The sequence below is a fragment of the Malaclemys terrapin genome, chromosome 11 (assembly GCF_027887155.1).
Source record: "Malaclemys terrapin pileata isolate rMalTer1 chromosome 11, rMalTer1.hap1, whole genome shotgun sequence".
Taxonomy (NCBI): domain Eukaryota; kingdom Metazoa; phylum Chordata; order Testudines; family Emydidae; genus Malaclemys; species Malaclemys terrapin.
This window is the reverse complement of record NC_071515.1, coordinates 78,187,139-78,212,935: the sequence shown is the minus strand read 5'-3', so window position 1 is coordinate 78,212,935 and position 25,797 is coordinate 78,187,139. Positions and strand designations below refer to the sequence as shown.

The 25,797-nt window shown below is 62.1% G+C and overlaps 1 protein-coding gene across 1 annotated transcript; it reads right to left on the bottom strand.

The window, feature by feature from the left end:
- Window positions 1-385: 385 nt before the first annotated feature.
- On the bottom strand, window positions 386-25,797 carry WNT6 (Wnt family member 6). Its single transcript, XM_054044218.1, has 4 exons — window positions 25,580-25,797; window positions 7,363-7,583; window positions 2,151-2,452; window positions 386-1,179 (listed from the first exon to the last, which is right to left on the bottom strand). The coding sequence occupies exons 1-4, from the start codon at window positions 25,795-25,797 to the stop codon at window positions 718-720; spliced, it is 1,203 nt and encodes a 400-aa protein (XP_053900193.1). The 3' UTR covers window positions 386-717.

The following is a 25,797-nucleotide window of genomic DNA, read 5'->3' as shown; positions in this document are numbered from 1 at the left end:
TTTGCTGCGAGCGACAGATGCACTTCGAGCGGCAGGTCGGGTTCATGGCGCTCAGAGCAGAGAGCGCCCCCTACTGAGTGACCAGAGCTATTCCCTGCAGCGTGAAGCCCCCCGTGTGGCCCCTTGTGGCTTGGGGCTCAGCTCAAGTGAGATGCAGGGGGGCAGCCGTGCCCAGGAGCCTGGGCAGACGTGGGCTGGACCGAGCGTATGTGCTGGGCCCCGAACGAATCTCCCTGTGGAGTGTGGCGATGTCTGGGTGCCCCCGGACAAGGTCCCCGCGTGGGCACGGCCGTGGCTGGCTGCCCCCCAGCCAGCATCCCCTTCTGGGGTGTGGCAAAAGCCCTGCTCCAGGAAAGGGGGCAGGACTCTGTTTAAATAGCTTTATTAGTGTCACCCCCCTGCCCACAGAGCCCCTGGCCCGGTGGCCGCGGGGGCCCGAGGAGGCAGGGGGGAGGGGGCAGCCCGGGTGCCATCCTGGCCTGATACGGGTTCACTAGTGAGGGAGTCTGGCCTCATCCCCACTGAGTCTGTGTGCGTCGCCCCCCGGCCCAGCCTGGCCCCCAGGCCTCGGTGCCCCTGGCCGGCAGGGCGGGGCACAGCCAAGCCCCTCCCCGGGGGCTGGACGGAGACCCTCCCCCAGCGCCCGCGTCCGGGAGAGAGGGAGCTGCCGGGCAGCCCGGGGCTGGGGCTGGCCCGGCGGGTGTGGCCAGGGCCGGCTCAGAGGCAGAGGCTGAGCTCCTGGTGCACGCGGCACTTGCGGCACTGCACCACGCAGCACCAGTGGAAGCGGCACAGGCAGTTCTCCTCCAGCACCACGGTCTCAGCCCGGTGCCCACGCCCGCAGCACAGCAGGTCGCAGCCGCTCACGTCCGGGGCAGTGCTGTTGCACACCCGGCCCCGCGTGCCCGGCGAGCCCGTCTTGCGGTTGGCCGCGCAGAAGTCGGGCGAGTCGGCCGAGTAGACGAGATCCTGACGGTCGGGGGGCTTGATGCTGCGGCCCACGGGGAGCAGCGTCTTCCCGTCGTTGGCCCCCATCACCTTGAAGGCCCCGTTGAAGCGCTCCAGCAGGCGGTCGCCCACCTCGCGGAAGTGGGGCATCTTCTTCCAGCAGGTGTGCAGGGTGCAGGAGCCCGACAGGCCGTGGCACTTGCACTCCGTCCGCATGTAGCTCCGCACCGCCTGGGGGAGACAGGGCCGCTCAGTGGGGCCTGGCCGCAGCTCCCTGCCCCACACTGGGGTCCCCTGCCCGGCCCCCTGGCATCGCCCCTCCCACCCCTGCTCCTGCCTCTGCCCAAAGCCTCTCCTCAAACCCCTCCGGATCCCAGCCCCCCGGAAGAAGAGGGGTATAGCGGGTGCTGGACAGTTGGGGTGTGTCAGTGGGGGGGTTCAGGAGTGTCTGCGGCGGGCAGCCCCGTAAGGGGACTCAACCTCACCAACCACGGCCTAGCAGAGACTGGACCAGTGCCCACCAGAGCTGGCCCGGGGCACGGCTGGGGATAGGTAGCCAGCCAGGGAGAGCTCGGGAGGGGGCAGTGCCCAGGCAGGAGCGTGGGGCTTGGTGAACTGGGCCGGAGCAGATCTGGGGAGGTTAGAATTGGGGCAGGTGTCAGGTTTTCCAGGGCGGGGCAGGCACCCTGCTGGGGGCAGGGTGATGGGGGAGGGAATTGTCGGGGGAGAGGGGGAAGGTGGGTATGTGCTGGTGGGTGTCAAGCAAAGGAGCACCTAGGTGCGGTACCTGGTGCAGGCTTGGCGGGCAGCATGCGGCTCTGCCTGGGCGGTGCAGTATTGGAGGACAGGGTGGGGAGGACGGGGTAGGGGGGCCGGGATGGCCCGGCGGTGGCAGGGCAGGGGGGAGTGTGGTTGGCAGGTGCCCTGCTCATCAGGTGGGGCGGAGTGGGGAGGACAGGGTGGGGAGGACGGGGTAGGGGGGCCAGCCCGGCCCGGCAGTGGCAAGGCAGAGGGGGAGTGTGGTTGACAGGTGCCCTGCTCATCGGGTGGGGCGAGGTGGGGAGGACGGGGTAGGGGGGCCGGGCCGGCCCGGCAGTGGCAAGGCAGAGGGGGAGTGTGGTTGACAGGTGCCCTGCTCATCGGGTGGGGCGGGGTGGGGAGGACGGGGTAGGGGGGCCGGGCCGGCCCGGCGGTGGCATTACCAGGCGCCCGGCCTCGTTGTTGTGCAGGTCGATGAGGGTGCGGATGTCACTCTTGCCCTTCTTCCGCTTGGCGTCCATGAACTGCCGGGACTTCTCGTAGCCGAAGTCCACGTCATCCCCGCAGCCGCCCCACTCCCAGGCGGAGCCCTCGGCGCCCGGGCCGGCCGTGGGCAGTGGGGGCGCCCGGCTCCGTGTCACCGCACAGGTGCACTGCAGCAGCTCGCCCATGCTGCAGGCCTGGGTGACGGCGTGGCTCACGCCGGCCGCGGTGATGGCGTAGACGAAGGCCGTCTCCCGGATATCTGCGGGGGGAGGAAGCAGCATCAGCCGGTGGCCCCCAGGGCGGTGGAGGCAACCTGCCAGCCAGCAATGGTAGGGGGTGCTGTGCTGCAGGGGGCACTGGCTGGGGGGTGCCCCTGTGGGGGGATTTTCCCAGGGGCTGGGGCATGACCACACCTCCCGGCTTGGGCAATGCCACTCTAACCCTCCCACCTCTGCCCTGGCATCTCCCCTTCCTGCCCCAGGCTCTGCGGGCTGTTCATCGGATACCCTGTGCCGCCCCAGCGGTGGCTGTTTGTCTCCTGTCCCCTGGGGGGTCCCTGGGTCTGGTTTGCAAAAGGCTCTGCTGGGAGAAAGGGGCTTGGAAAATGTAACACCCCCGCCATGTTGTGCACGGGGGCTCACTGGTCACACTCAGACCTCGGGGGACGTGGGTTCTGTGGGGCAGGCGGGGGCAGGGGCTTGGGTCTGGGGCCGCGAGGCGGGTTGCACTAATGCTCGGAGACAGGCTGGCAGCAGCTTGTCCAGCCTGGCCAGGTTCCCTTCACTCTCCTAGGACCGCCCCCCCCAGTCCCTCCGAGGAGGGTTAACCCCATCCCCCACCCCAGGGGCACCTTCTGGAACCAACGGGGGGGCAGAGATCAGAGTCGCCAGAGACTGTCCCCTTGTGCAGCACCTCAACCACAGGAATCGACGCATCTCTTGTCCTCCCGCCCCAACTCCCTGAGCCCCCAAAAGCATGGGTCCCCACCTGGAGCTAAAGGCGACTCCCCATGAGTTACAAGCAGTAAAGGGCCTTTGACCCACAGCTGAGCCGTTCTGACTGCAGCCAGTAGAGGGCAGAGGCAAGTAGCTCAGCGCCATGTCAGTGACGGCTCTGAGCCCTCAGGGGGCGCCAGGAGATCCCCCCTGCCCCAGAGCTGCAAAGTCTGAGAGTCCAAGTGGGGGCTGGGGAGGCCCCACTCGGGCCCATCTCCCCATCCTGGGGCACGTGCCAGGCTGCCCTGCCTGGTGCCTCCCCGTGGGGCGACGCTGGGGCGCTCACGCCCCCCACTCTCCCAGCACCAGCCTCCGCCCTGCGGGATTATTTATTATGAGCGTGTTCTCCCCGTCTCTGCTCCGGGACATGAATTCCAAGCATCCTTCCCCTGCCTGGACCTGCTCCGGCAGCGTCACCCCGTCGGCCGCGGCTCCGGCACTGCAGCACTTACCGCAAGGGTCTGAGGCCCATCCAGCGCTTGGCAGGGCCCCCAGCCCCCCCCTGCCCTGGGGCTCCCTTGCAGCCCATGTTGGACCCCAACTCCTGGCCCCAGCGGCACCGTGGGGCCTGGCAGCAGGGGGCATTGCAGTAGCCCCCTGGGTCCTCGCTCAGGATAGCTGCTCCTGTCGGGCTGGGTGATGCCCAGATGCCCAGGAGAGACCAGCCCTGGGCTAAAGACGACGTGCTCAGAGACAAGAGAGTGGGCAAAGAGGGGCACCGCTGTGGCGGGCGCAGGCTGGCGGCGTGGGGTGGTGGGAGCCAGGGGAGAGGATGTGGCGACGGAGTTGACCTGCCTAGCGGATGCATTTGCAGTGGGCCTGTCACCGTGGCATCTGGGCACAGAGCACCCAGCAGCGCCCCCCAGACTCTGCTCTTCTCAAAGCAGGGGCTCCCCCCGCACTGGTGTCCCAACACCAAGCCGCCTACGCTTGCTACTCCATCTCTGCTGGGCCGTCTTATTGGCCAAAGGGCCGGTCCTGCGCCTGCTAACGCAGAACCTAGCTCCGGCGTGGGGCGGACCCCTCAATGCAGCGACTCTGCACCGGACCCAGGCGTCCTGGCGAGCTCCCCGCAGCGCACTCTGCATCCGGAAGGGTGAGCGGGAGCTTCAGCCCTGCACGTAGGGAGCCGGCGTCACCTCGCCGTGCGACAGCAGCCAGACCAGGACCCGCCTCTAGGCCCCGTGTCCAGGATGGCACCGCATGGGAAAGGGCTCGGAAAAGAGCGCCTAGGAGGCCCCACAGCGAGAGCCACACCGGCTCCACCTGGCGAGGTATCCAGGAGAAGGCTGAGCGGTGACTGAGCCGCGTTCAGAAGGACCTGCCCGCGGAGGCGATCTCTGACAGCTGATGGTGCTTTGATCTAGCAGATGACGGGCTAAGGAGACCCAGCAGCTGATGCTAGAGCGACTCAGAGTAGACGTAAGGTGCAAATGTTTAACGGGAACAGGAGTTACCCATTGGACCCCCTGGCCCCAGCCTGGGCAGGGTTCTCCATCGCTTGACGGCGGTCCATCAACACTGGCTGTGTCTCTAACGCTCGGCACTAGCTCCACTGGCCGCCCGGGGCTGGATGCAGGAGTCGCGGGGGGACTCAGCCAAGCTGGTCCCACGGGACCCCATCCAGGAGGACTGGTTGGCATTTCTCATCCTTCTGAGCTGGGACGTTCCCCGTCCTCTGGGGTAGGGCCCCGGCGTCACCACAGCCCCCAGAGCTGCAGGTCCATGGTCCTACCACCAGGAGAACCCCGAGTCATTCCAGGTGGGAAAGCTGGTGTGTGGGATGAGGCTCCCACCTCTCCCCTTGGGAGATCATGGCGGGGCAGGAGAGCAGGGCGGGTTCCTCCTCCTGTTCCCTGTCCTAAGGCAGATCCACGGCCCCCGCAGGGCTGGCATGGGGGTCACAGCACAAGCCGCTGCCCCTCACTGCTTCCTAAAAGAGCCCATGGGAGGGGAGGCTGCTGGCTTGGGGCTGTGGCCAGGTGAGGCCGTGCCCATGTGGTGGAGACAGCGGCCGTCCAAGCCAAGCGTGGGCGCTGCATTCATCACGGGGGGAGCCCTCAAGTCAGAACCAGGCCTTACAAAGTTTAGCGCCCTGACGCCCGTGGGGCCGGGTCTTTCCTGTACCCGGGGACAGCGCATGCCCCCCTCTGAGAACTTACTAGCCTCAAGGCGGGTGGAAATGGGCATCACCTGAGAACTCTGGGCGCTGGCCCCGCTGGGATAAACGTCTCCCGGGCAGGGAGCCGCTCCAAACACCTGCAGGATGCCCCTGCCCCTTTGCAGCAGCTGGAGTCCAAAGGGAAGGTGGGCGTCTCATTGGGCGCACCAAGCAGTGGCATACCCAGGCCCGGGTGCTCCCGTGGGGACGGGCTGGCTGTTTGCTAGGTGGGGTAGCCCAGAGGTGCTGCTGACGGCTCCCAGCATGCAATGCTCCATGTTGATCCAGCCAGCCCTGCTGCACTGCATGTGGGGACATGGCATCTCCATTGCTGCCCATGGTGTCACTGTGGTGCCTCCAGAGCCCTCAGGGGTTTTCTCAGAGACAGCAGGGAACACCACTCTGCCTGGCCCAGCACCCGGTCCAAGAGTCTGTCCATAAAACCCAGGTGACCCAAACTACTGCAGCTAAAGGAGAATCCCCATGAGCTCATAGCACTACAGGGCTTATGACACACAATGGAAGCCCTGAGTCCCACCAGTAGAGGGCAGTGGCTGGACATGCACCTGCACATCTGCTAGTTCCTGGCAGTATGGCCAGTGTGGGCAACTGCTGAGCTGCAGCCAGGGGGCACTAAATCCCCTTGTGGCCCCCCCAGCTGGGCACAGGTTGGGAGTTCTGATGTCACCTAGGATGGCCTGGGTGGGGGGTCCCACACGTGCTCGGACAAGCCTGACACACACCGGAAGGACAACCAGACCCCACAGGGCCAGGTCAGCACAGCGTGGCAGGGGGCGAGCGCCCCCCAGGTCCTGCTATCCGGGCCTTCTGCGGAACGCCGCCCGTGCTGCGGCCTACCTGACACCTGGACTGTGGGGGCGAAGGGCGGGGGCGGGACAGACCTGGCTACAGCTGAGCCAGGCACCAGCCAATGGCAGGAGTGAAACTATGTCCCTAACCCCCACTGCCCATCCCAGTGCCCCCTACCCGGGCCAGAGCAGATCCCTGCTGGCCCCCTGCCAGCCCCCTCAACCCCCGTGCCCCTCTCCCGTAGGCTGCATGCCAGCCTCCCCCGCCCGCGGTGCCCTCGGCGCAGGCGCATGCAGGGAGTGGCGTCGGGGTGGGGGGGGAACGTCTCCTCGGGGCGCCGTAAATCACTGCCAGACGCGGAGGCATTCTTGAGCTTTATTAAGCCCCCCGGTGGCTGGGAGCACAGGTAATTGGTTCATTACAACACGGGAAGACATGTCCCAGCAGTAAACCTTCGGCCCTGCTGCGCCCCCGGGGGCCTGCGCCGCGGCCTGGCTCTCACCCAGGGGAGTGGGCGCAGGGAGGTCGGTTAATCCCCCCTCGGCCGGTGCTGCGGGGATGGGCTTCGGCAGCTTCTTCCCGGCTCTGGCAGGCCTTCGAGCAGGAGGCAGGGGCCTCGCTGTCCTCCTGGGGGGCAGCAGCTTTAGCGCCCGCCCACTGGAGGGGTAGAAACACCGCAGCAACTGCTTGCACTCACCTCACCCACCAAGGAAAGGCAACCACCTCTGGGGTGGATTCCGGCAGCTGATCAGCTGTGCAGAGACACTGCCTGGCTGAGCAGGGGCTGCCCTGACCCGGGGAGAGGAGGTGGAGGGGAGCAGCCTGGGAGGCCAGACTAGGGTCCGTATTGCTCCAAACCAGCCTGCCTCCCCCGCCTCGGGGAGCCCTCCTCAGGTGAGGAGCCGGGATCGGCCCCGGCCTGAGGGCAGGAGCCCCCCCGACACCGCTGTGCAGGCTGATCCGTGCCCCTCGCACACAGCCCCCTTGATAGCCTCTGGACAGGTGGGGCCCCACTCCCCACTCCGCCGTGGGGCTCGGCCCTCCCCCTTTCCCCTGGGCTGGAGCCCCCCGATTCCCCAGCCCCCGTCTCTAGGAGCCGGGCAGCCCCTCCCCCAATAGCACGGGGCGGGGGAGTTTCCGGCTGTACTCAGGGGTCCGGGGGGAGCCTGGCCCCAGGGATCGCCTTGGGCCCGCCGGCCTTACCCTGCTGCAGGATCTTGCCGAAGTACTTGGTGTGGCTGGAGCAGTTCCAGCGGCGGAAGCGGAACTGGTACTGGCACTCCCGCACGCCCAGCTTGGCGCCCTTGGCCACCTCCTGCACGATGTCGGGCTCCGTCTGGCACAGCTCCGCCTGCTTCCCCGCCAGGCGCTTGGTCTTCCGGCAGATGCTGTTGGGGTCCATGACCAGGGGGCTGCCCACTGCCCTGGAGAAAGGAGAGAGCCGGGGAAGCCAGCGCTGTAGCAGCTGGGGCACCGTGGACCGCAGGTGGGGCAATGGGCTGCCTCCTAACTGGCTGGCACGGGCCCTGTGCCACAGCCCTCCTCAGCTGAAGCCTGATGCCCTTGTGTGGGGCACCCCACCCCCAGCCTGCCCTCCCCTCCGAGGCCCTTCCCAGGGTGTCCGCTCTTGGCTCGTACCATGTCACCCGCCGGCCCCGCCGCCTGCCTACATCGTCTCTGTGTCCCTCGCCATGGGTCTCTGTGCCGGGAGCCCCCTCCCCGAGCCCACCCACAGCGCACGGCCAGGGCCTCATGGGACCGCGAGGAGAGCCGCCTCCTCTCCCCAGCGACGGTGGGCGCTACTGGTGCTATTTGGGTACCCGCGGGCAGCCAGGAGCCTGACAGACCCTGAGCCTCTGAGCCCCCTTGACTGAGGCGGGGGTGGTGATGGCTAGGGAGGGCACATCAGCTCCTGTCTCTCCAGGGGCCCTGCCACCCACGTGCCGAGCAAGGTGGCGGGATGGGATGGAGCCTCCAGGGCCCCACCGGGCCAACTCTCAAAGCCTGGGAGCAGCTGGGGCAGCTGCTGGACAAGGGGCGGGAGCCCGGCCCTGCCAGGTCCCTCGGCAGCCCCTCCCAGCCTGCTGTGCCAAAGGCTGCTGGCAGGACTGGCAAGACTTTGGCCAAGCGAGCAGCCCCTGGCCCCCGAGCCCAGCTCAGCTCCGGAACGGGCCCCGAGAGACGCAGGAGGCAAAGGAGGACCCTGCCTCCGTGCAGCTCACACCAGTGCCAGAATTAGGGGCGGGAGGCGGCTCCAGAGAGTCAGTAGGGGGCACTCTCCTCTCTGGCTCATGCTGACGCCAGGGCCCCAGCATGGCGCCAGGGGGCACTGGGCTGACGGCGGAGCCCTGTGGTAAGCGAGATAAAATCACTCGCTGATTTCTAATCTGCCCCTGTCCTGCAGGGTCAGCCGGCCGCTGAATTCCTCTGCCCCTCCTGCCCTATGCTCCTGTGTAGTGTCTCTGCACAGCTGATCAGCTGCCGGAATCCACCCCAGAGGTGGTTGCCTTTCCTTGGTGGGTGAGGTGAGTGGAGGCAGATGCTGCGGTGTTTCTCCCTGTTAGTGGGTCGAGTAGATGCGGGCAGGAGTGACAGATACGCTAGAAATATCAGTGACTGTTGCATGGCCATTGTAACCCCGGGAGCTACTGCTCAGTTCGAGGGGAAGAGGGACGGGGGGCTGAGGAGGGGCGAGGGACCATTGTGTGGCTTCTGTATTTTGTACACGCGAAAATACTGCCCAGCTCCGCCTTATCAGGACACCCTGGTGGTTTCGGGCTCTCCTGGCCCACCAGACACGGGGCCAAAGCCAGACCTGGTGTCAATCCTCCCAGGTCACACTGCGTTACACCAGGAATGACTCTGCCTGGGCTTCCCCCACGATCCCAAGAGGAAAGCAGCCTGCGAGGGCCTGATCCTGTTCTCACTGACCGGGGTGTGACTCCGGAGTCACCGCAGCGCAGTTCTCCTTGTTCTGGGTCCCAACAGCGCCTGGCACGCTGCGGGCCTGGTCTGTGACTGGCTCACGAATCAAGATTCGTTCATCGCAGTGCCCTGGATTTACACCAGCCTTGCCAAGCTCCGCATCTGGCCCCGCCTCCCTTGGCCGAGCTGTGCCAGGCCTGCCAGGGCCTTCGCCAGGGCAAAGCAGCAAGTAGGGCACCCTACATGGCAGCCTGGCTCAGCGGCTACTGTACCAGGCTGAGTATCAGGAAAAGTGGGTTCTAGTCCCTGCTCCGTGCCTCAGTTTCCCCTCCCACTCTCTGCCTGCCCGGTTTATTTCGCTCTTCGGGGCAGGGGCTGTCTCTCACCGGGTGTCTGCACAGCACGGGCACCAAGGTGCTATTACGAGAACGTGCCAGGGGCAGGCACTTCTACCTCCCGGCAGAGCAGGCCAGGCCCTTGATTCTCCGGCGTCTCAGCCCCGGCCCGGGGTGGGCAGTGCCCGGGGCAGGCTGCAGCGTGCCGCACATTCTTGGAATGTCTCCTCCCCGGGGGAGGGAGGCGCTTTTGCAGCAGGGGCTGTTCTCTGTTTACCTTGTGGGAGAAGAGCCCAGCGACCTTGCCCACGATAAAGCCCTGGGAAGCCCCCTGGCTGCTCTCCAAGTTCCTCCCTAGCTCCCAGGCTAGCCTCCCGCTGCCCCAGCATGGCCTCCAGCGACAAGGTCAAGGGATGCTGCAGCCCGGGGGGGTGTGAGCGGGAGGGATCCTGGTACGACGGCTGCCCAAGGCGGGGGGCTCAGGGACCATTTATTATCGATTCTCCTCCTCTGAGGGTCAGGACAAGAGGGGCTTCGGGGTGGGGGTGGTGGAATAAGCCAGGTGTGGCAGCGTGGAATCATGGTGCCCGTTCCACACCAAGCAGCAGCAGGGGGTCCAACATGGAGACGGGCGCGGGGGGACCCCCGACTGCCTGCCCCCGCCCCCAGCTCTGGTTTGCTGCCCAGCCCTCCGCTCTCAGCTCCTCCCCACAAACCAGTCCAGGCCTTCCCGCTCTGTGCCCAGAGGGCAGAGTGGGAGAATCGGCCAACGGGATAACCGGGTGGGGAAGGATTCGATTTTCAGGGGTGAATGTCGATAAACGTCTATTTCACACAACCCGCCGGTAGCGCTTGAAATTCACCAGAACAAGGCTTCACCATCTCCTGCCATTAACTAATTCTGGGCTGCCCCCCTCCCCGCCCCCGCCCCCGGCAGTTCTGACCCTCCGTAACGTCCTGCAGCTGTGCCAGTTTGAATCGATTACAAATAAATACCGATATCACCCATCGAAATTACAGAAATAAAACCCAAGCTGTGCCCAGCCTGTATCTATCCCAGGAGGGGCCGGGGGTCAGTGGGGTGGGGAGGGGTAACCCTCATTCATACAATAGGGGGCTTCCCCCACCCCATGGTTGGTCTATGTTCCTGCTCTCGCTATCCTTTCAGCGCAGGCACTAGTAGGGTGACCAGACAGCAAGTGTGAAAAATTGGGACGGGGGATAATAGGAGCCTATATAAGAAAAAAACCCAAATATCAGGACTGTCCCTATAAAATCGGGACATCTGGTCACCCTAGGCACTAGAAACTCCTGCTCTTAGCTGGAGAGGTCCCAGGTCGATCCTCACAGATGACCCCCCAGGCGGGAGGCCGCAGGGCGGAGAAGACTAGGACGCCCGGCTATAGACGACCCAGGCTTCCACCTCCAATCTCTGGCTCCCCCATGGACCCTGTGGCCAAACCAATGCCCCATAAGCATCACCACTGTGGCCCGGTGGGCTCTGGCTTCGCAGCCCCCGCAGTCACCCCCTTCTCTGCCCTCGGCAGGCTGGGCCCGGCTCAGCCCCCGCCCCCTGGCAGGCAGCGGTGCACGGAACCAACCCTCGGCCTGGGAGAGAGAAAAGGCCAATGGGGGCCCCCAGAGCCAGGGCAGGGCTGACAGCTCCTGCCCCATCCCTGGGGGAGACAGTGGCACAGGCTGGGGCTCTCACATGCTCAGGCTGCGTTTGTCCTTGCGTCCGCTCCTGCCCCCTTAGCCCTCCCGCCCCTGCCCCGCTCCTGTCAGTTGGAGGGGTCTACAGGGGCTCTTTAAGAGAGCCCAGAGGCCAGGTCCCGGCACGGCCCGGAACAAGGGCATTCTGGGGGATGTAGTCCGCAGGGACTGATGGGCGGCAGGGGCCAGGGGAGCAGGTGACTGCAGAGCTACCTAATGCAACTTCCTTGGTCTGCCTGGGCAAGACCAGTCACAAGCCAAGACTGGGAGTACGCCCTGATCCAGGGCCAGCTGCAGCGAAAGGCCTGGGGGTGGCCCGGAGGCGGGTGGGTCCCTGGGGCACCCCTGGGACAGGAGGCAGGTTTTGACCTGCACAAGTGGGTAGCAGCAGCTGTGGGGCAGCTGTGGCCATGGCATGGTGGGTGAGGGCTGGAGCAGAGGGAGGCCCTGGGCTCTTATACAAGTGGTGGGGCCGGGGGCCGGGAGGGGATGTCTGCTGGATGCCTGCCTCAGTGGGGTGACCGCTGTGGGTGGGGACAGTCAAAGAGGGCTGGGGGCTGGGGGCTGAGGCACGAACTTACCCAACTACGAGACTGCAGACCATGGACCCAGCAGGGAAACTGAGGCATGGCCCCACCCAGTGCCAGAGAGGTAAGAACCTGCTGAGTCCCCCGGGGTGGGGTCTGGCCAATGTATATACATCTCTAGCTCCTTTAACTCCCAAAGGCAGTGCTGCTCTCCCTTCACTAGGGATCCAAAGACCCCCAACGTGCTCCATAAACTAACCGGTAATACACAAAGTACAGCCGTCACTCCTGAGCTCAGTAAAATGCAGCCACCTCTGGGGTGGGGTGTGGCCGCTGCCTCTCACCAGTGCGGTACAGGCCTGCGCTAAGGCCAAAGGGCAGGAAGGGAGATGTGGTTAACCCCGACTCCTCCACAGTGTGCCTGGGCAGGAAGAGGGCTAGAGGTTAGTTCTTGGGTTATAGAACCCGGGCAGCTGCCGTTGAGGACTAGCATCTTGTAAGAGCGTCTCTCCTGCATTAGCGACTCCCCGTGCGCAGGGCCCATGACCCACGGTGGCGCTGTTCTGATTCATCCAGCAGAGCGCAGCGGTGTGCGGACAGACCCGCTTGCAGTACCCTGCCCTCTCCAAGGATCACAACATGCTCCCAGCCTCTCTCGCAGTGACCCATCTCCCCAACACGGGGCAAGGGGATCACACCCCAGGGCTTCCAGATGGGGAAACTGAGGCACACAGAGGTGGAGTGAGGCCCTCGGGTCTGCCCTATCATGTACCACCCTCAGGCCTGTGGCCTGAGCCTGGACTAGGACCCCTGTCCCCTGACTCTGCACCAGAACCACAAGCTGCTCCTTCCCGTTCCTCTCTGGGCCGCGGTCTCTCTGGGCTTCACGTCCCCAGAGCTGCACGGCTCCAGAGAGTGCTGGGGGGCGCGGGGGTCAGGTACTCTGGGGATTGGCAGGGTCTCTCTGGAGGTGTGGCTGGCGGAGCCGGTGGGGCCCGGACTTTCATTAAGAGAGGACTCTTTGTACTCAGCTAAAAATGATGAACAAGCCCGAGGGCCGTCGGATCAAATGCCGAACTGCAGCTCACCCCGGCCTGCTGGGCTGGAGGGGCCGGGAAACGCACAGCCCAGCAAGCGCTGGGGGCTTCGGTGCCTCTGGCCTGCCTACCCCCCAGCCCTTAGTGCCTAGCCCAGGACTAGCCCCCCTTCTGCTCAGCTGCCCCACTGCCTGCCTCCCCCCCTCATCAGGCCGTGCCCTCCTTCCCGCTGCCCAGACGGCCCCGGCCTAAGCCGTGCTGCAGTATTAATTTCCGCTGGGCTCCTGCCTCTCGCAAGGGGACGTTGCTGGGATCCAGCGAGTTGTTTTCCTTTTAGGGGGCGGGGGGAGCGCGTGCGGGAGGGCGAGAAAAATGCTGCCAAACTGCTACTGCTTTGGCGAGGGCTCCTCCATCACCGCCTGGTTTGCCTGAGCTTGTTCCCCTCCGAACCCGGGGGGGTCTGTAATTACCGCGGCCCGCCCCCACCTCTCAGCCACTCCTCCCCCTGCCCCGGTGAGGGAACCCCTTCAGGAATGAGCAGGGCTGGGATGATGCCCTGGGAGCAGGGGAACGGCCCTGCCAGGCCATGCCGAGCACCCGCTCTGCTCCTGTTCGTGGCTTGGGCCCTGCCCGGCTGCTTCACTCACCAGAACCCCCAGCGTTAGCTCGTGTCGCTCTGCACAAGCTGCCGAGCGATCTCGGTGTCCTGGGCCTTTACAGAGCATTGGGCACCACAGGAGCGGAGATGCAGCTATCTCTGGGGCGGAAGGCGGCAGCTGTGTCACGGTTCACAGCAACGCGAACGCTTAGGCTGGGAAGTGAAAGTGGATCTCGCCCTGCAGGGGCATTTAGGGGATGAGGGGCTGCCGGAGGTTAGGGGGCTAGCCCTGCGGCTCGGGAACTAGCCCTGCAGCTTGGGGGCAAGCCCTGCAGCTCGGGTGTAGGCTTCCCTCCGTGACTTTGGTCACAAGTGACCCTGGTGGGTCCCAGCCTCGCCCCCAGCAGAAATCGCCCACCACCCGGCAGCTGGGCGCTATTTCCCCATATCTCAGGGACTCCCAAGTGTTGGATGCCATCGCTACTGCAGGTCAGGAAGTTGGTACATTGTCAGGTGGGGGGGGGAGGGGCTAGGCTAGCAGGGGGCTGCGGGTCAGGAGTGAGGGGCGCCGGCAGAGCTGTGTGTGGAGCGGTACATCTCTCGTGAGTGCTAAATCCCCCCTAATCCAGCCAGATCTCTGTTGTATCCGCCAAGCAAAGTATTAAGTATTAACAACTTGCTGGTTCAGTGGCTTTTCATTAGTTTTCCTCCTGCAATTGTTTGTCTGCAGCGGCAGTGAACTTTTCTGCAAAGGAGTCACTGCCTAGACTGGGCCTCCTGTACCCTGGCTCAGGAGTTTGGCTTCGGCTGTAGCTGACTCAGTCTGAGTAGCGCCGGTTATTGCTTTTTCTAGTGCAAGTTGTGGTTCTAGCAGTAAGCGTTCTCTGACACGAAGCACGGTTGTTTTCTCAATGAGCTGGTCCCTAATCATCTCATCTGCCGTCTTCCCAAAGTCACAAGTTACAATCAGACTTCTCAGGGAAGCCATATAGTGCATTGTAGTCTCCCCTGGTTTCTGTAGCCATTAGCTACTACAATCTCTTGGGGGAGGGGGGGGCACACTCCCGCCGAGCATACCCAGCCTGGGAAGACACAGTCCCTGCCCCAGCCAGCTCACAGACAAGCATAGATAGGGGAGGGGCTGCAATCTACGGCAAAACACAACCCACAGGACAAGAACCGTGCTGGGGCTGCTAGGAAGTGCCAGACCAAAGGCTCGCTCAGCTTGGCCCCCCGGTGCGTCTGCATGACAAGACAGGCGGTGAGCTGGGAATTAGAGACGACCCGTCCCCAGGAGCCTGCCCCAGGCAATGTCCCCCACGGCTCAGCCCCATCATGCCCAGGTTCTCCCCAGCCCGGGCTGCCTGGCCCAATCAACCCTATACCCCAGCCCCTGCTGCGTTTGCATGGGGCTGCCTCCTTCTCCAGCATAGAATCATAGAAGGGGCCTCAGGAGGTCATCTAGTCCAACCCCCTGCTCGAAGCAGGGCCGATCCCCAGACAGATTTTTGCCCCAGATCCCTAAGTGGCCCCCTCAAGGATTGAACTTACAACCCTGGGTTTAGCAGGCCAATGCTCAAACCACTGAGCTATCCCTCCCCCATACCCCTGGGCCCCACCCAGCACCACACTGCAGCCTGTCTCTGCCCCTCACCGCTCTGCACAGACGGCACCATCTCTGAGTCCCAGCACCACAGCGGCCGAGAGGAGCAATTGCAGGGAAAGTCTTGGTCAGCCCTGGGCTGGAGCGTGCTCAGGCGCTCTGTGGGGACGGTGCTGGGCTCTCTGGTCTAGTGTCGGAGCCACGGGGCTGGAGCATGCTCACTGCAGACGGAATCTTCGGAGAATTTAGCTGTCAAATGCTAACAAGTCTCTACCGAGCGCGTGCAAACGGGTTTCTTTTCAAAGTCTGGACCAAATTTTGGTGGATTTTCACCACGACGGCAAAAGGCAGATCTCTGACACCAGGGCACATTCCCCCCCCCCCCCCGCCGCCAGATTGCAAGCCCCTGCTCCAAAGCATGGAGGCGTTAGTGCATCTCAACCAAACAGCTCCAAGAATTGTCTGTGAAATGGGGCAATCTTAGTCTAACCCTCTGAGCTTGTTCTTGGCACCAGCTGAGTCATTTCTTGCTAAAACGTCCCCCAAATGTTCAGCCGGAAGTAGACGCCCAGCGTGGAGAACTTCCAGCCGGACTTGGTAAAATCTGGCAGAGTGATAAGCAACTGATGGCAGGGTCTGAAAATGCAAGTGGCCGGCAACCGGCGCTCTCGGTGCTGCTGCCAGGTCTGCGGACAATCTACCGTGGCAAGAGCAGCTGGCTAACGGCTTGTGGACACATGGCAGACGTGAGTCTAGGCGAGGGGAGAGGTGCCACGTTCAGGCAGGGAGGGGTCACCAGGGACAAGGCCTGGGGTGGTGGTGGAGAAGCGGATGAATAGCTGAGCGAGGCTGGAGGGGGCGGGGGGCGGGAAGACATCACTGTGAGATGGGGGAGCCAGTGAAGGGGTTTGAAGGGGGAGACCATGTGGCTGCAGTGCTGGGGGAGGGAGGCGATCCTGGCCTTGAATCAGCAAAGGACTCGTGCTGAAGGGCTTCTGCCCAGCCCGGGCCCCTACCAGGTGCAGCTCCTAGGGACTGGACGGGGGGGTGGAGTCAAGGGGGGACCCAAAGACGTCTGGGGGCGGATTGCACAGCCTCATCTTGTGGAGAAGCAGCAGCGAGGCTTGCAGCGCCGAGACTCCGGCCAGCTCCCGGCGTCAGATCCCTGCTGGGTGTCCTAGCCCAGCCTAGCCCCCTCTGCTCATAGCGCCGGACGAGGGAGGAGAGAGGTGCGTGGCCGACGTCTCTAATTGCATTGAGATGTGGGAGGAGCCTGGGGAGCCCAACGCAGCCTCGACGCTGTTGCCCGAACTGGCATCACAGCAGGCTGGGTTGGCTCCATCGTCCCCTGGGTTGCGTCCGGCGGTTCAGAAACCCCACAGGCCTGCAAGGAGCCCTCTGGAATTACTGCGACTCGCTCCCACGTGCTGGGACCGCCCTGTCAGCTGCATTTCTTTACACGCAAGGCAGCTGGGGGGAAGCAGCTAACTGGAACATGGCTCACTGCAGGTCACGTGCGCGCGCTTACACAACTGGCTGAAAAGTCACGTGGCTGGGTGACTCATCCCACTGGCAGATCATCACTTGGACTAAACTCCAGCAGCTCCTGCCAATAGCGCCTTCCAGCGGAGACGCTTGAAGCTCTTTACCAATAGTCATCACTTCACCCCTGTGGCTTGAGTATTATTGCCCCCATTTTATGGAGGGGGAAACTGAGGCACGGGGCAATTTTAGTGATTTGAATAAAATCACACAGCAAGTCTAAAGTACAGTCAGGGCTCCTAATCCTATGGATTAAGCGCCCTGGGAAGAATACCTTCACCCTAAGCAAGGGCTAGAACTCGGAGTCCTGGCTCACAGGCTCCCCCGCTCAAACTCACTAGAGCATGCATCTTCTAGATGCTAGAAAAGGTAGATCAGGGGCTGCTATTCACGCTCTCTCCTGAGAGAACAAGGGAACATGCAATGAACGCAAGAGGCACCAAATTCAAAGTGGATAAAAGGGTTGATATTCTCACACTGGTGCTTACCTAGTGGCAGTGAGTTCCACAGCTTATCACGGAAGCCAAGGGCTTAGCAGGATTCAAGAGCAGATCCAAACGCGGATGGTTACGTCAGATGAGATGAGACCGATGACCAGTGGGACAGTCCCTCCAGCGTCAGTCGTGAGTCCCCCATTTTATGGGCTTAGGAGGAACCTGCCCCCACAGGCACTTTGTTCCAGAAGGGGGCAGTAGAGGGCCTGTTGCTGTGACCCAGCTGGGGCTGGCCACGTCTGAGACAGGGCACTGGGCTTCTCTGATCCCATCTGTTTTCCTGCTCTCCGCCAGGTTCTGGGTGCCGAGTCACGCTCACAAAACACCACCACGAGAGCATGGTGCACGTGGACCCTGGCTGCTCGTGCAAACCAGGAGGACACGTGCAAGCGAGTAATGGGACATAGAGACACCTGCCTCGCGCCCGGCTGGCTGACGGGGATACAGAAGCCCATGGTGACGGTGACAGTCCATCCTCCCAAGCCTCGTCCCCAACCATATGCCAATGATCACAATCTTCCCCTCCTAGATGAACGGGGTTGCGGGGCCCCACTTTCCCCAAGAGTTGGGGTCCTTAGCTGGCCCCAGCTTGGCCAGGTTCACGTCGGCCCCTGGACTTTCAGATGGCTACAGGAGATGCACAGCCGCTCCGTACAGTGCTCTGCGGAGTCTCTGGCTGGCGTCCGATCCTCCCCACTCGGCACGCCGTCACCTCAGAGCTCCTGCCAAGCTGGGCTTGGAGAGGCTGCCTCCGGAGGAGAGGCAAAAGGAGCTGTGTCCGGGGAGCTCGGCTGCGCGATGGCCGGGGGGCAATTCCACTGGGTATTTATTCAGCACCCGCCCGTGCGCTGGGCACGTACAGCCCAGGTACCAGGCCAGCAGCCCCGCCCTGACAAGCGTGTGTGGCAACGGGAGAGACGATGCCACGTGGAGGGTAAGAGACTAATAAGGAGCAGGGGGTGAGGAAGCAGAAGCCAGGAGTCGCCCGGTGACTCAGGTTGGGCAACACACATCTTGCGCCTCCGATGGGCCGTGCCCAGAGAAGAGGGCGAAGGTGATGGCCGTGCTCTGTGTGCGGAAGCTTGGCATAAGCCGGGAGCAGCATTAGTCCAGGGGGCACAGGGCACGGGGTTTGTCACGGCTGGACCCAAGAAAAGGGACAACATGCCCTCCTGCCCCCTGGGCATCACGCTGCGTCCGTCCCCGTTCGAATCCCCCTCCTTGCGGCGCTGATCTGCCCTCGCCCGCTCTGCCGCCCGGCGCGCTAACCTGCAAGATCATCAGCCCGCAGCGGGATGGACACTCGGGGCCGGGCCGGGTGCCTCTAGGGACTGTGTGTGGAGTACGGCTGTACGCCAGGACCCACCCGGCGGCAACCATCCCAACCCTTAGCTAGTACGGCTACGGTGGAATTCACCCCCGGGGGCCGCCCGCCTGGGATCACCTCCTCCGCTGTGCCCTGCCTCGGGAAAGGGTTTCCCTGCCGGTTTGTAGCGAGGTCTCCGAGGTGGCCTGTCTCCGGCTAGGGGGTTTATTAAGCTGCCCGTCACTGTGGTATCGGGTCTGTGGGTTTGATGATGGCGGTGTTCTTAACTGGACCTGCTGGAGCAAGTGAGAGTCCGTATATACCACCCCCCCCACTCCCCACGACACTAGGACCCCTCCAGTGGGGATGGGGGGTGTCTGTGCAGGAGGGCAGGCGAGCAGCTCCACACGGTCCCTTCTGGCCTTGACCTCCCGCGCCATGTGACAGGTGCCCGGCCATGCCACTCACAGAGAGGCCCATGCACAATGGCGCCAACATTTGCCAAGGTTAGCGGGGCTCTTTTGTCTGTGTCGCTCTGCTGCACGGGCAGGGGAGAGGAAGGCATGGCTCACGGCTCAGGCAGCAGACTGGCACGCCAGGCCTCAGTCTGCCCATGACCCGACCTGTGAAATGGGGAGAAGTCCTTCTTTCTCCCCACGCCCTTTGCCTGTCTCGCCTGGACGCTCTCGGGGCCTTACTAGATGTACGTGCAGCGCCCAGTACAGCGGCAGCTTGGCCTTGGTTGGGGGCTCCAGGCGCTACTGGAATATAAATAATCAATACGGCGCCTTAGCTGCCTTGAGCCCAGCTGTGCAGGGCCTTGAAGAGCCATCAGTGCCTCTAGAAGGGGCCAACGGTAGCTTTTCTAGACTGCCGGGCCCAGGCCTTCTTGCTTGGGACTTGCAGGGCTAGAAGCAAGCCCATGCATCCCACTGTGAAGCCAGGAACGTCCCTCTCCCAGTGGTCTCAAGCTCCCTTTCCAGCCCAGTAGAATCACCAAGTCGCGAGGGCGAGATCCGCCGCTGCACAGAGCTCCGGCGTGTTGAAAGTGGTCCTAGCTGAGGCAGATTAGTGGGCGAAGTGTCGGTGAGTCCCAGGGGCATGACACGCTGGGAAAGGATGTAGTAAACCCTGTCACGTGGCCCTGTTGGTTCTCACAGCTATGTCATGGCCACAGGTAGGTGACACACACCGACGCTATGCTGGGACGACATCCATTAGCACGGAAGATAGGAAATGCTGACATTGCTGAGTATAACCTTAACTCTGCCCTCTTTTGGAGCGGCAAAAGCACGGTTTGCCTAGTTCTCAACACACGCTTGTACATCACGACCAGAGTGAACCACAAAACTACAAAGCTTTTCCCAGGACTAATTTCAGCCCCAGCCAACTTGCTGCAAGCCCCGGCAGTTATTCTGGGGCTGTGCAGCGCCCAGCACAGTGAAGGCCCGAACACAATCCTTCTAATAGCAGAGCTGTTTAAAAGCAGATCACCAGGATTTTCTGATCCAATGGGAAGCGTGTTTCTTTCACAGAATCAACATTTCCCCAAAACTTCACCCCCAGGCTAAGAGCAGGCCTGGAAAATCTCAGCCCGAGGTTGAAAGTGCTGTAAAGTTACGAGTGACTACACTGGGTGCAGATGGTGCTGCATTGCTCTAGAGCCAGATCAGAATTCACTCCAGTGGACCTGCTCCTGATTTATCCTCATGTAAACGAGAGACGAATTTGGACCAAGCACACTTGGGGCAGCTTTAACTAGAGGGTTGCAGCTGTTATGTGTACACCTGTGTTTGTCTGTCTGCAGAGGGAGCGTAAGTGGATCTGAGTGAGAATCTGCGTGTATGAGAGACAAGAAATATGGGAGCTGGGGGAACGTGTGCAGGTGAAACAAATGTATCGGTGCTTATCTGAGACAGGTGACTGTGTTAGCATGTAGAAGGCGTGTACATGAACACAGGTATTTGACATGTACATTACGGGCCAGGCAAAGGGGCTTGGATAAAATAAGAACTGATCTGAATCTTGCCCTAAGCCCAAACTGAACCTTTCCGAGTTTGCTTTTCCTGTGAGTTTCCCTGTGACCCCGCCCTTCCTAGTGATCTCCAGAACCCAATACACCCTCGCACGCAGGTGAACCCGGCCGTGCAAAAAGCAGGGACAGGACAGAGCATGTGTCCAAATGACCCAGCGATGGTGTCGGGATGTTCCACGGGGGACCACTGATCCGCAGTGACCACGCTGATTGAAGTCGCGCCTTTGGCTTTACACTGGGGGGACGGCGCGGAATCCAGTCCAGTGTGCGGTGGAGCAAGGGGCCGTAGAGAACCAAGGGGGGAGAGCGAGAAATGAAGGGGCTGGTTTACAGGAGGAGAGGATTCAGCAAGGGTGAGAAAGGAGAGAGGGACACAAAAGCCAGGTAAAAAGGCAGAGGGGTTGAAATGTTCCGGACCGTGAAAGGTTTCCTGCTGTTCTCACTGTACAGGAGATTATTCGGAGCAGTCCGGCTCCTGCACCTGGGAGCACCTATAATTAACCCCCTCATGACTGACCTCTCTGTGACCTGCAGCGGTCAGGGAGCTGCTGCTCTCCCTCCCTGCCAGAGAGAGGGACCAGAAGAAATAGACATTAAAGGGAAGGAGGGGGAAGTAAGCCGGAGAACAAGGGGAACCTTTTCCCCACGCCGCCTGCCTTCTCGCCGGGGGACCTGGCCTAGTTATTCTGAGTAACCCAGAGTGATTTGCTTCATTTTGTCAGGAGAAACCTGCCTGACCGCTCGTCTCCAGCTTTCCCAAAGCCTTGCACATCCCTGGGACGTCCCTGCAGCCTCCCCGCAAACAAGAGCCCGGAGCAGGGGGGCTACTGAAGGTAAAACACCTCTTTCAAAGAAAGTGGGGTACGAGTCTCTGGCGAATTGGCTGTCGCTCAGCGTGCAATTCCACGCCTGCTCGCTGGCACACTTCGTATCGTAGGGGTGCTGAGAGCCACCGAACCAAACCGCGAACCCTGCATGTGATGGGAACCACTTCAAGCCGGGGGTAGCTGCACCTAGGGAAACGCTGTCCCGGACAGCACCTGTGTGACGACTGGCTCAGCCCATGGTGATTTCATTGGGTGGCCTCTCCCACTGTCGTGAAATCAAGCTGCGTCTTGCGGGGTGGGGGGACGGTCATGGTCCCCTTTCCCCCTGTGTTTCATCAGCCAATGGAATCAGCCAGGGGGAGTGGGGCAGGCCGCTTGGCAGTGGAAGAAAAGCCCCGGGGCCTTCATTTTCTGGCCTGGCTAAAGCCTGGTCCACGATTACAGTGGCCAGCCAAGATCAGTGCCCCTGTGCTAGGGGCTGGACAGACGGGCATCAGAGACAGTCCCCGCCCTGAAGGGATTCTATCTGAAATACCCCGGGCAGATAAAAGGTGGAAGGAGAAACAGAGACACAGAGTGGGGCGGGGGCTCGCGCAGGTCTGGCGCAGAAGCAGAAATAGGCCACAGGCTCTACCCACTGGACCACGCTGCCTTCCCGCAAAGTGCTATCAATCAGTCCAGAGTATAAAACTCAGCCCCGAGAGCACCACCATGGCCACACACCCGGCACATGCGCTGCCGGCTGGCGTCCTGCTCTGCCAAACCCTGAACCTCCCGCCCCCGCCCCCGGGGCACTAATCACCTGACCGCCACAGACTTCAGTGGTTCAAGCTGGAGTCCAGAGTTTGGGGGGGAAACATCCCAGCATAGACCTGGCCCTTGGAAACTCAACAGCCATTGGAGGAGGATAACCCAGGTGTTCCTCTGAGCATCCAGGCTGAGCTCCATGGCTGGAACCGCGACCTTCTCCCGGTCGGCGGGGGAGTAAGGATGTCGTAGCGTTCTGGGTCTCTGGGCCCCAGGGGCTGAGACTGGGTGATCATGGGGGGCGAGTCGCACGAAAAGCTCTTCTCAGTCTGAGCTTCGTCCAAGCGCGGGCAGAGTGTCGATGGGGGGGCAGGTTCTTCCCTGGGGGGCCAGATTGACGTCCGCTCGCTGAGGGTCTGGCCCGTGTTGTTTTATTCTAGCATCCGGTCTCACACCCAACGGCTGTTCGCTGCAGACGAATTCCCCCTTGCAGTGCTGAGTGAGTACCCAGGGCGGGCCGCGGACTGGGCTCTGTACGCTGAGGGGTTTCGTTGGGTCACGTTGTTTGCCATTGGATTAGTTTTTTATATTAATTTTTTTTTAAAGCAACGAAAAACAACATTGGCTGATCCTTCGCTTGATCTACAGTCTCCCCTGCTCTCCCCGCGCCGGCACTGCCAACACACACAGCACGACCCCTCGCAATGATACGAGCCATCTTTTAGATGAGACGCAAAACCCACACCCCACTACTGTCCAAGCCCCTGTGGCGCTCTCTCGGAGAGTGGGGGCTAAGGCTTATGTCCTGGCCAAATTCCAGCTGGAGTAATCGTCTTCTGGGTAAGCACCCATTGATTGAAAAGGGGCCTCCGTTCCACCCCCTGTCCACTTTATCCCTCATGCCGTTTCGATGGCATGCAGGATTTCTTATCTAAATACTCTGCCTGGCTGCTGTGCTCCTCCCCAGAGCTGGCTGCACCAGCATGTTTTGCGTTTGCCATTGCTAGCTCAAGGGGCTCTAAGTACATGGAGATATAGCTATCTCCTAGAGCTGGAATGGACCCTGAAAGGTCATCAAGTCCAGCCCCCTGCCTTCACTAGCAGGACCAAGTACTGATTTTTGGCCCAGATCCCTAAATGGCCCCCTCAAGGATTGAACTCACAACCCTGGGTTTAGCAGGCCAATGCTCAAACCACTGAGCTATCCCTCCCCCGCTCTCCTGAAGTCTAGCATTGCTAGGCTTAGGATGATAAGAGGAAGCCGAGATCAAGCGATAGAGCGATGCGTTAAGCAACAGACAGAGAACTAGCCAGGAGGAAAAAAGGTAAATCTGTCAGTCACCATGGGAGGCTGCCTCCAGGAAAATAAATGTTTGCGTTGCATACCTGGGATCTGTGTACACCCTGCCCTTATAAATGCTCACGGATACCTATATGCCCCGTACACCAGCCCCTGCAGCAAAATTCCAATGCAACTGCATCTCCCTGTCCCTTGAACGCCTCCTTCCCCAGTCGACAAATACAGTAGGTCCTACTGAAATGTTACAGAGGAAAGGCCCAGATCCTTCAGTGCTGCACTAAACCAGGATCTGTTTCTCCCAAACTGTCCTGCCACCGTCTGGGCTGCGACCTGCCCTTTCCTGGCGAAGGGGACCCAGCGGCGGGCTAAGGCATCCCTGGCCGGGCGGGCAGGGCGAGGGGGAGGCGAGGGTTATGTTCGGGGTCAGGACAGTGACAATGTGGAGATGAATCGCCTCCGAGCATGAATTATGGCCCGGGCTGCATGGCGGGGGCTGGAATCCAAGCACTTAAAAGCGGATAAAGACGGGCTCGGCAAAATTCTTCCGAGATTGAAATAGTTCATGTTTCGACAGATCCCTGGACTTTCCAAGGCTGGGTCCCGGCTGCAGCTCTGTCACGAATCCCCCACCCCCGCCAGGATCCTGTCTCGCAGCCTGCGCCTTTGATGCAGGCACCATTACAAACTGGGACGGGGGGGTGTCCCTGCTGCTCCGGCCCAGGGGCGGCCTTGGGGGGGTCGCCTCACGCTAGCCCCCGCCTTTTAATTAAAGTGGACTTATTGGGGGGAAGACAGGAGCAGGCAGGGAGGGGAGGGGACTCCGTGACGGCGCCGATCCAGGGGGGCAAACCCTGAAATCCTTGCACAGCTGTTCCTCATACCCTGCTCAGCCCACTGACTCCACCTGCCTGTGGACTGATCCCAGCTCCACTGGTATAAACCCTGAGCACCTCCCCCAACGCCCGAGTAACTCCCTCAATGCCCGAGTAACTCCCCCACCAGCTGAGTGAACCCTGAGCACCTCCCCCAATGCCCGAGTAACTCCCCCAACGCCCAAGTAACTCCCCCACCAGCTGAGTGAACCCTGAGCACCTCCCCCAATGCCCGAGTAACTCCCCCACCAGCTGAGTGAACCCTGAGCACCTCCCCCAATGCCCGAGTAACTCCCCCAATGCCTGAGTAACTCCCCTAACACCAGAGTAACTCCCCCACCAGCTGAGTGAACCCTGAGCACCTCCCCCAACGCCCGAGTAATTCCCCTAACATCAGGTAACTCCCCCACCAGCTGAGTGAACCCTGAGCACCTCCCCCAACGCCTGAGTAACTCCCCCAATGCCCAAGTAACTACCCCAACACCAGAGTAACTCCCCCACCAGCTGAGTGAACCCTGAGCACCTCCCTCAATGCCCGAGTAACTCCCCCACCAGCTGTGTGAACCCTGAGTAACTCCACCAACACCCGAGTAACTTCCCCACCATCTGTGTAAACCCTGAGTAACTGCCCCAACACAAGAGTAACTCCCCCAACACCCGAGTAACTCCCCCACTAGCTGTGTGAACCCTGAGTAACTCCGCCAACACCCGAATAACTCTGCCAACACCCGAGTAACTCCGCCAACATCCGAGTTACTCCACCAACATCCGAGTAACTCCCCCAAACCAGAGTAACTCCCTCAACACCCAAGTAACTCCCCACCAGCTGTGTGAACCCTGAGTAACTCCCCCAACATCAGAGTAACTCCCTCAACACACAAGTAACTCCCCACCAGCTGTGTGAACCCTGAGTAACTCCCTCAACGCCTGAGTAACTCCCCGACCAGCTGTGTGAACCCTGAGTAACTCCCCCAACACCCGAGTAACTCCCTCAACACCCAAGTAACTCCCCACCAGCTGTGTGAACCCTGAGTAACTCCCCCAACACCCGAGTAACTGCCCCGACACCCAGCAACTGGATAAACGCTGAGAAACTCCACCAACCCTCCTGTAGCACCCCAACGCCCGAGTAATGCCCCCAGCAGCTGTGCAAGCGGGGGCTATGGGGCAAGCGAGGCAATTACCCCCCCCCCGGACTTTTCACAGGTTTATATGCGCCGCTCCCCCCCCCCTTTCCGATTTTGCAGGATATGATTTAATCCGCTGTAAAACTGGATGTGCTCACACGACTTTCCCTCCTCCTCTCCCGAAGAATGTCCCTGAACCGATGCCCCTGTGTGTAAACTCCGCCGATTCGTCGCGGGGTAAGCCTCACCTAGCTCCCCGGATTCCAGCGGGTCTGACTCCGGATTGACACCGGCGCGGCTGAGGGCAGAAGCCGGCAGGTCTCCGCTCCCAGCGCTCCTTGGCCACGGGGCTCCGGGCGGATGGCAAGGGGCTGGGGCGGAGGGGACCCCGCGCTGCCGCCGTCCCGTCCCCCCCGGGTCCCGGCTACTCACCACCAGAGCCCGATGATGTTGGCGGGGCAGAGCAGGATGAAGAACAGCCCCATCTGGGTGCGGGACGGTGCCAGCATCCTGGGGCGGCGGGCGCAGGTAGGGCGCAGCGACCTGCCACCCGCGGTCCCCGGCTGCCGTGTCCGGGGCGGCGCGGAGCCAGGGGCTGGGGCAGGCTCGCAGGCGGCTCCGGAGGAGGAGGGACCGGGCTGCGAAAGCAT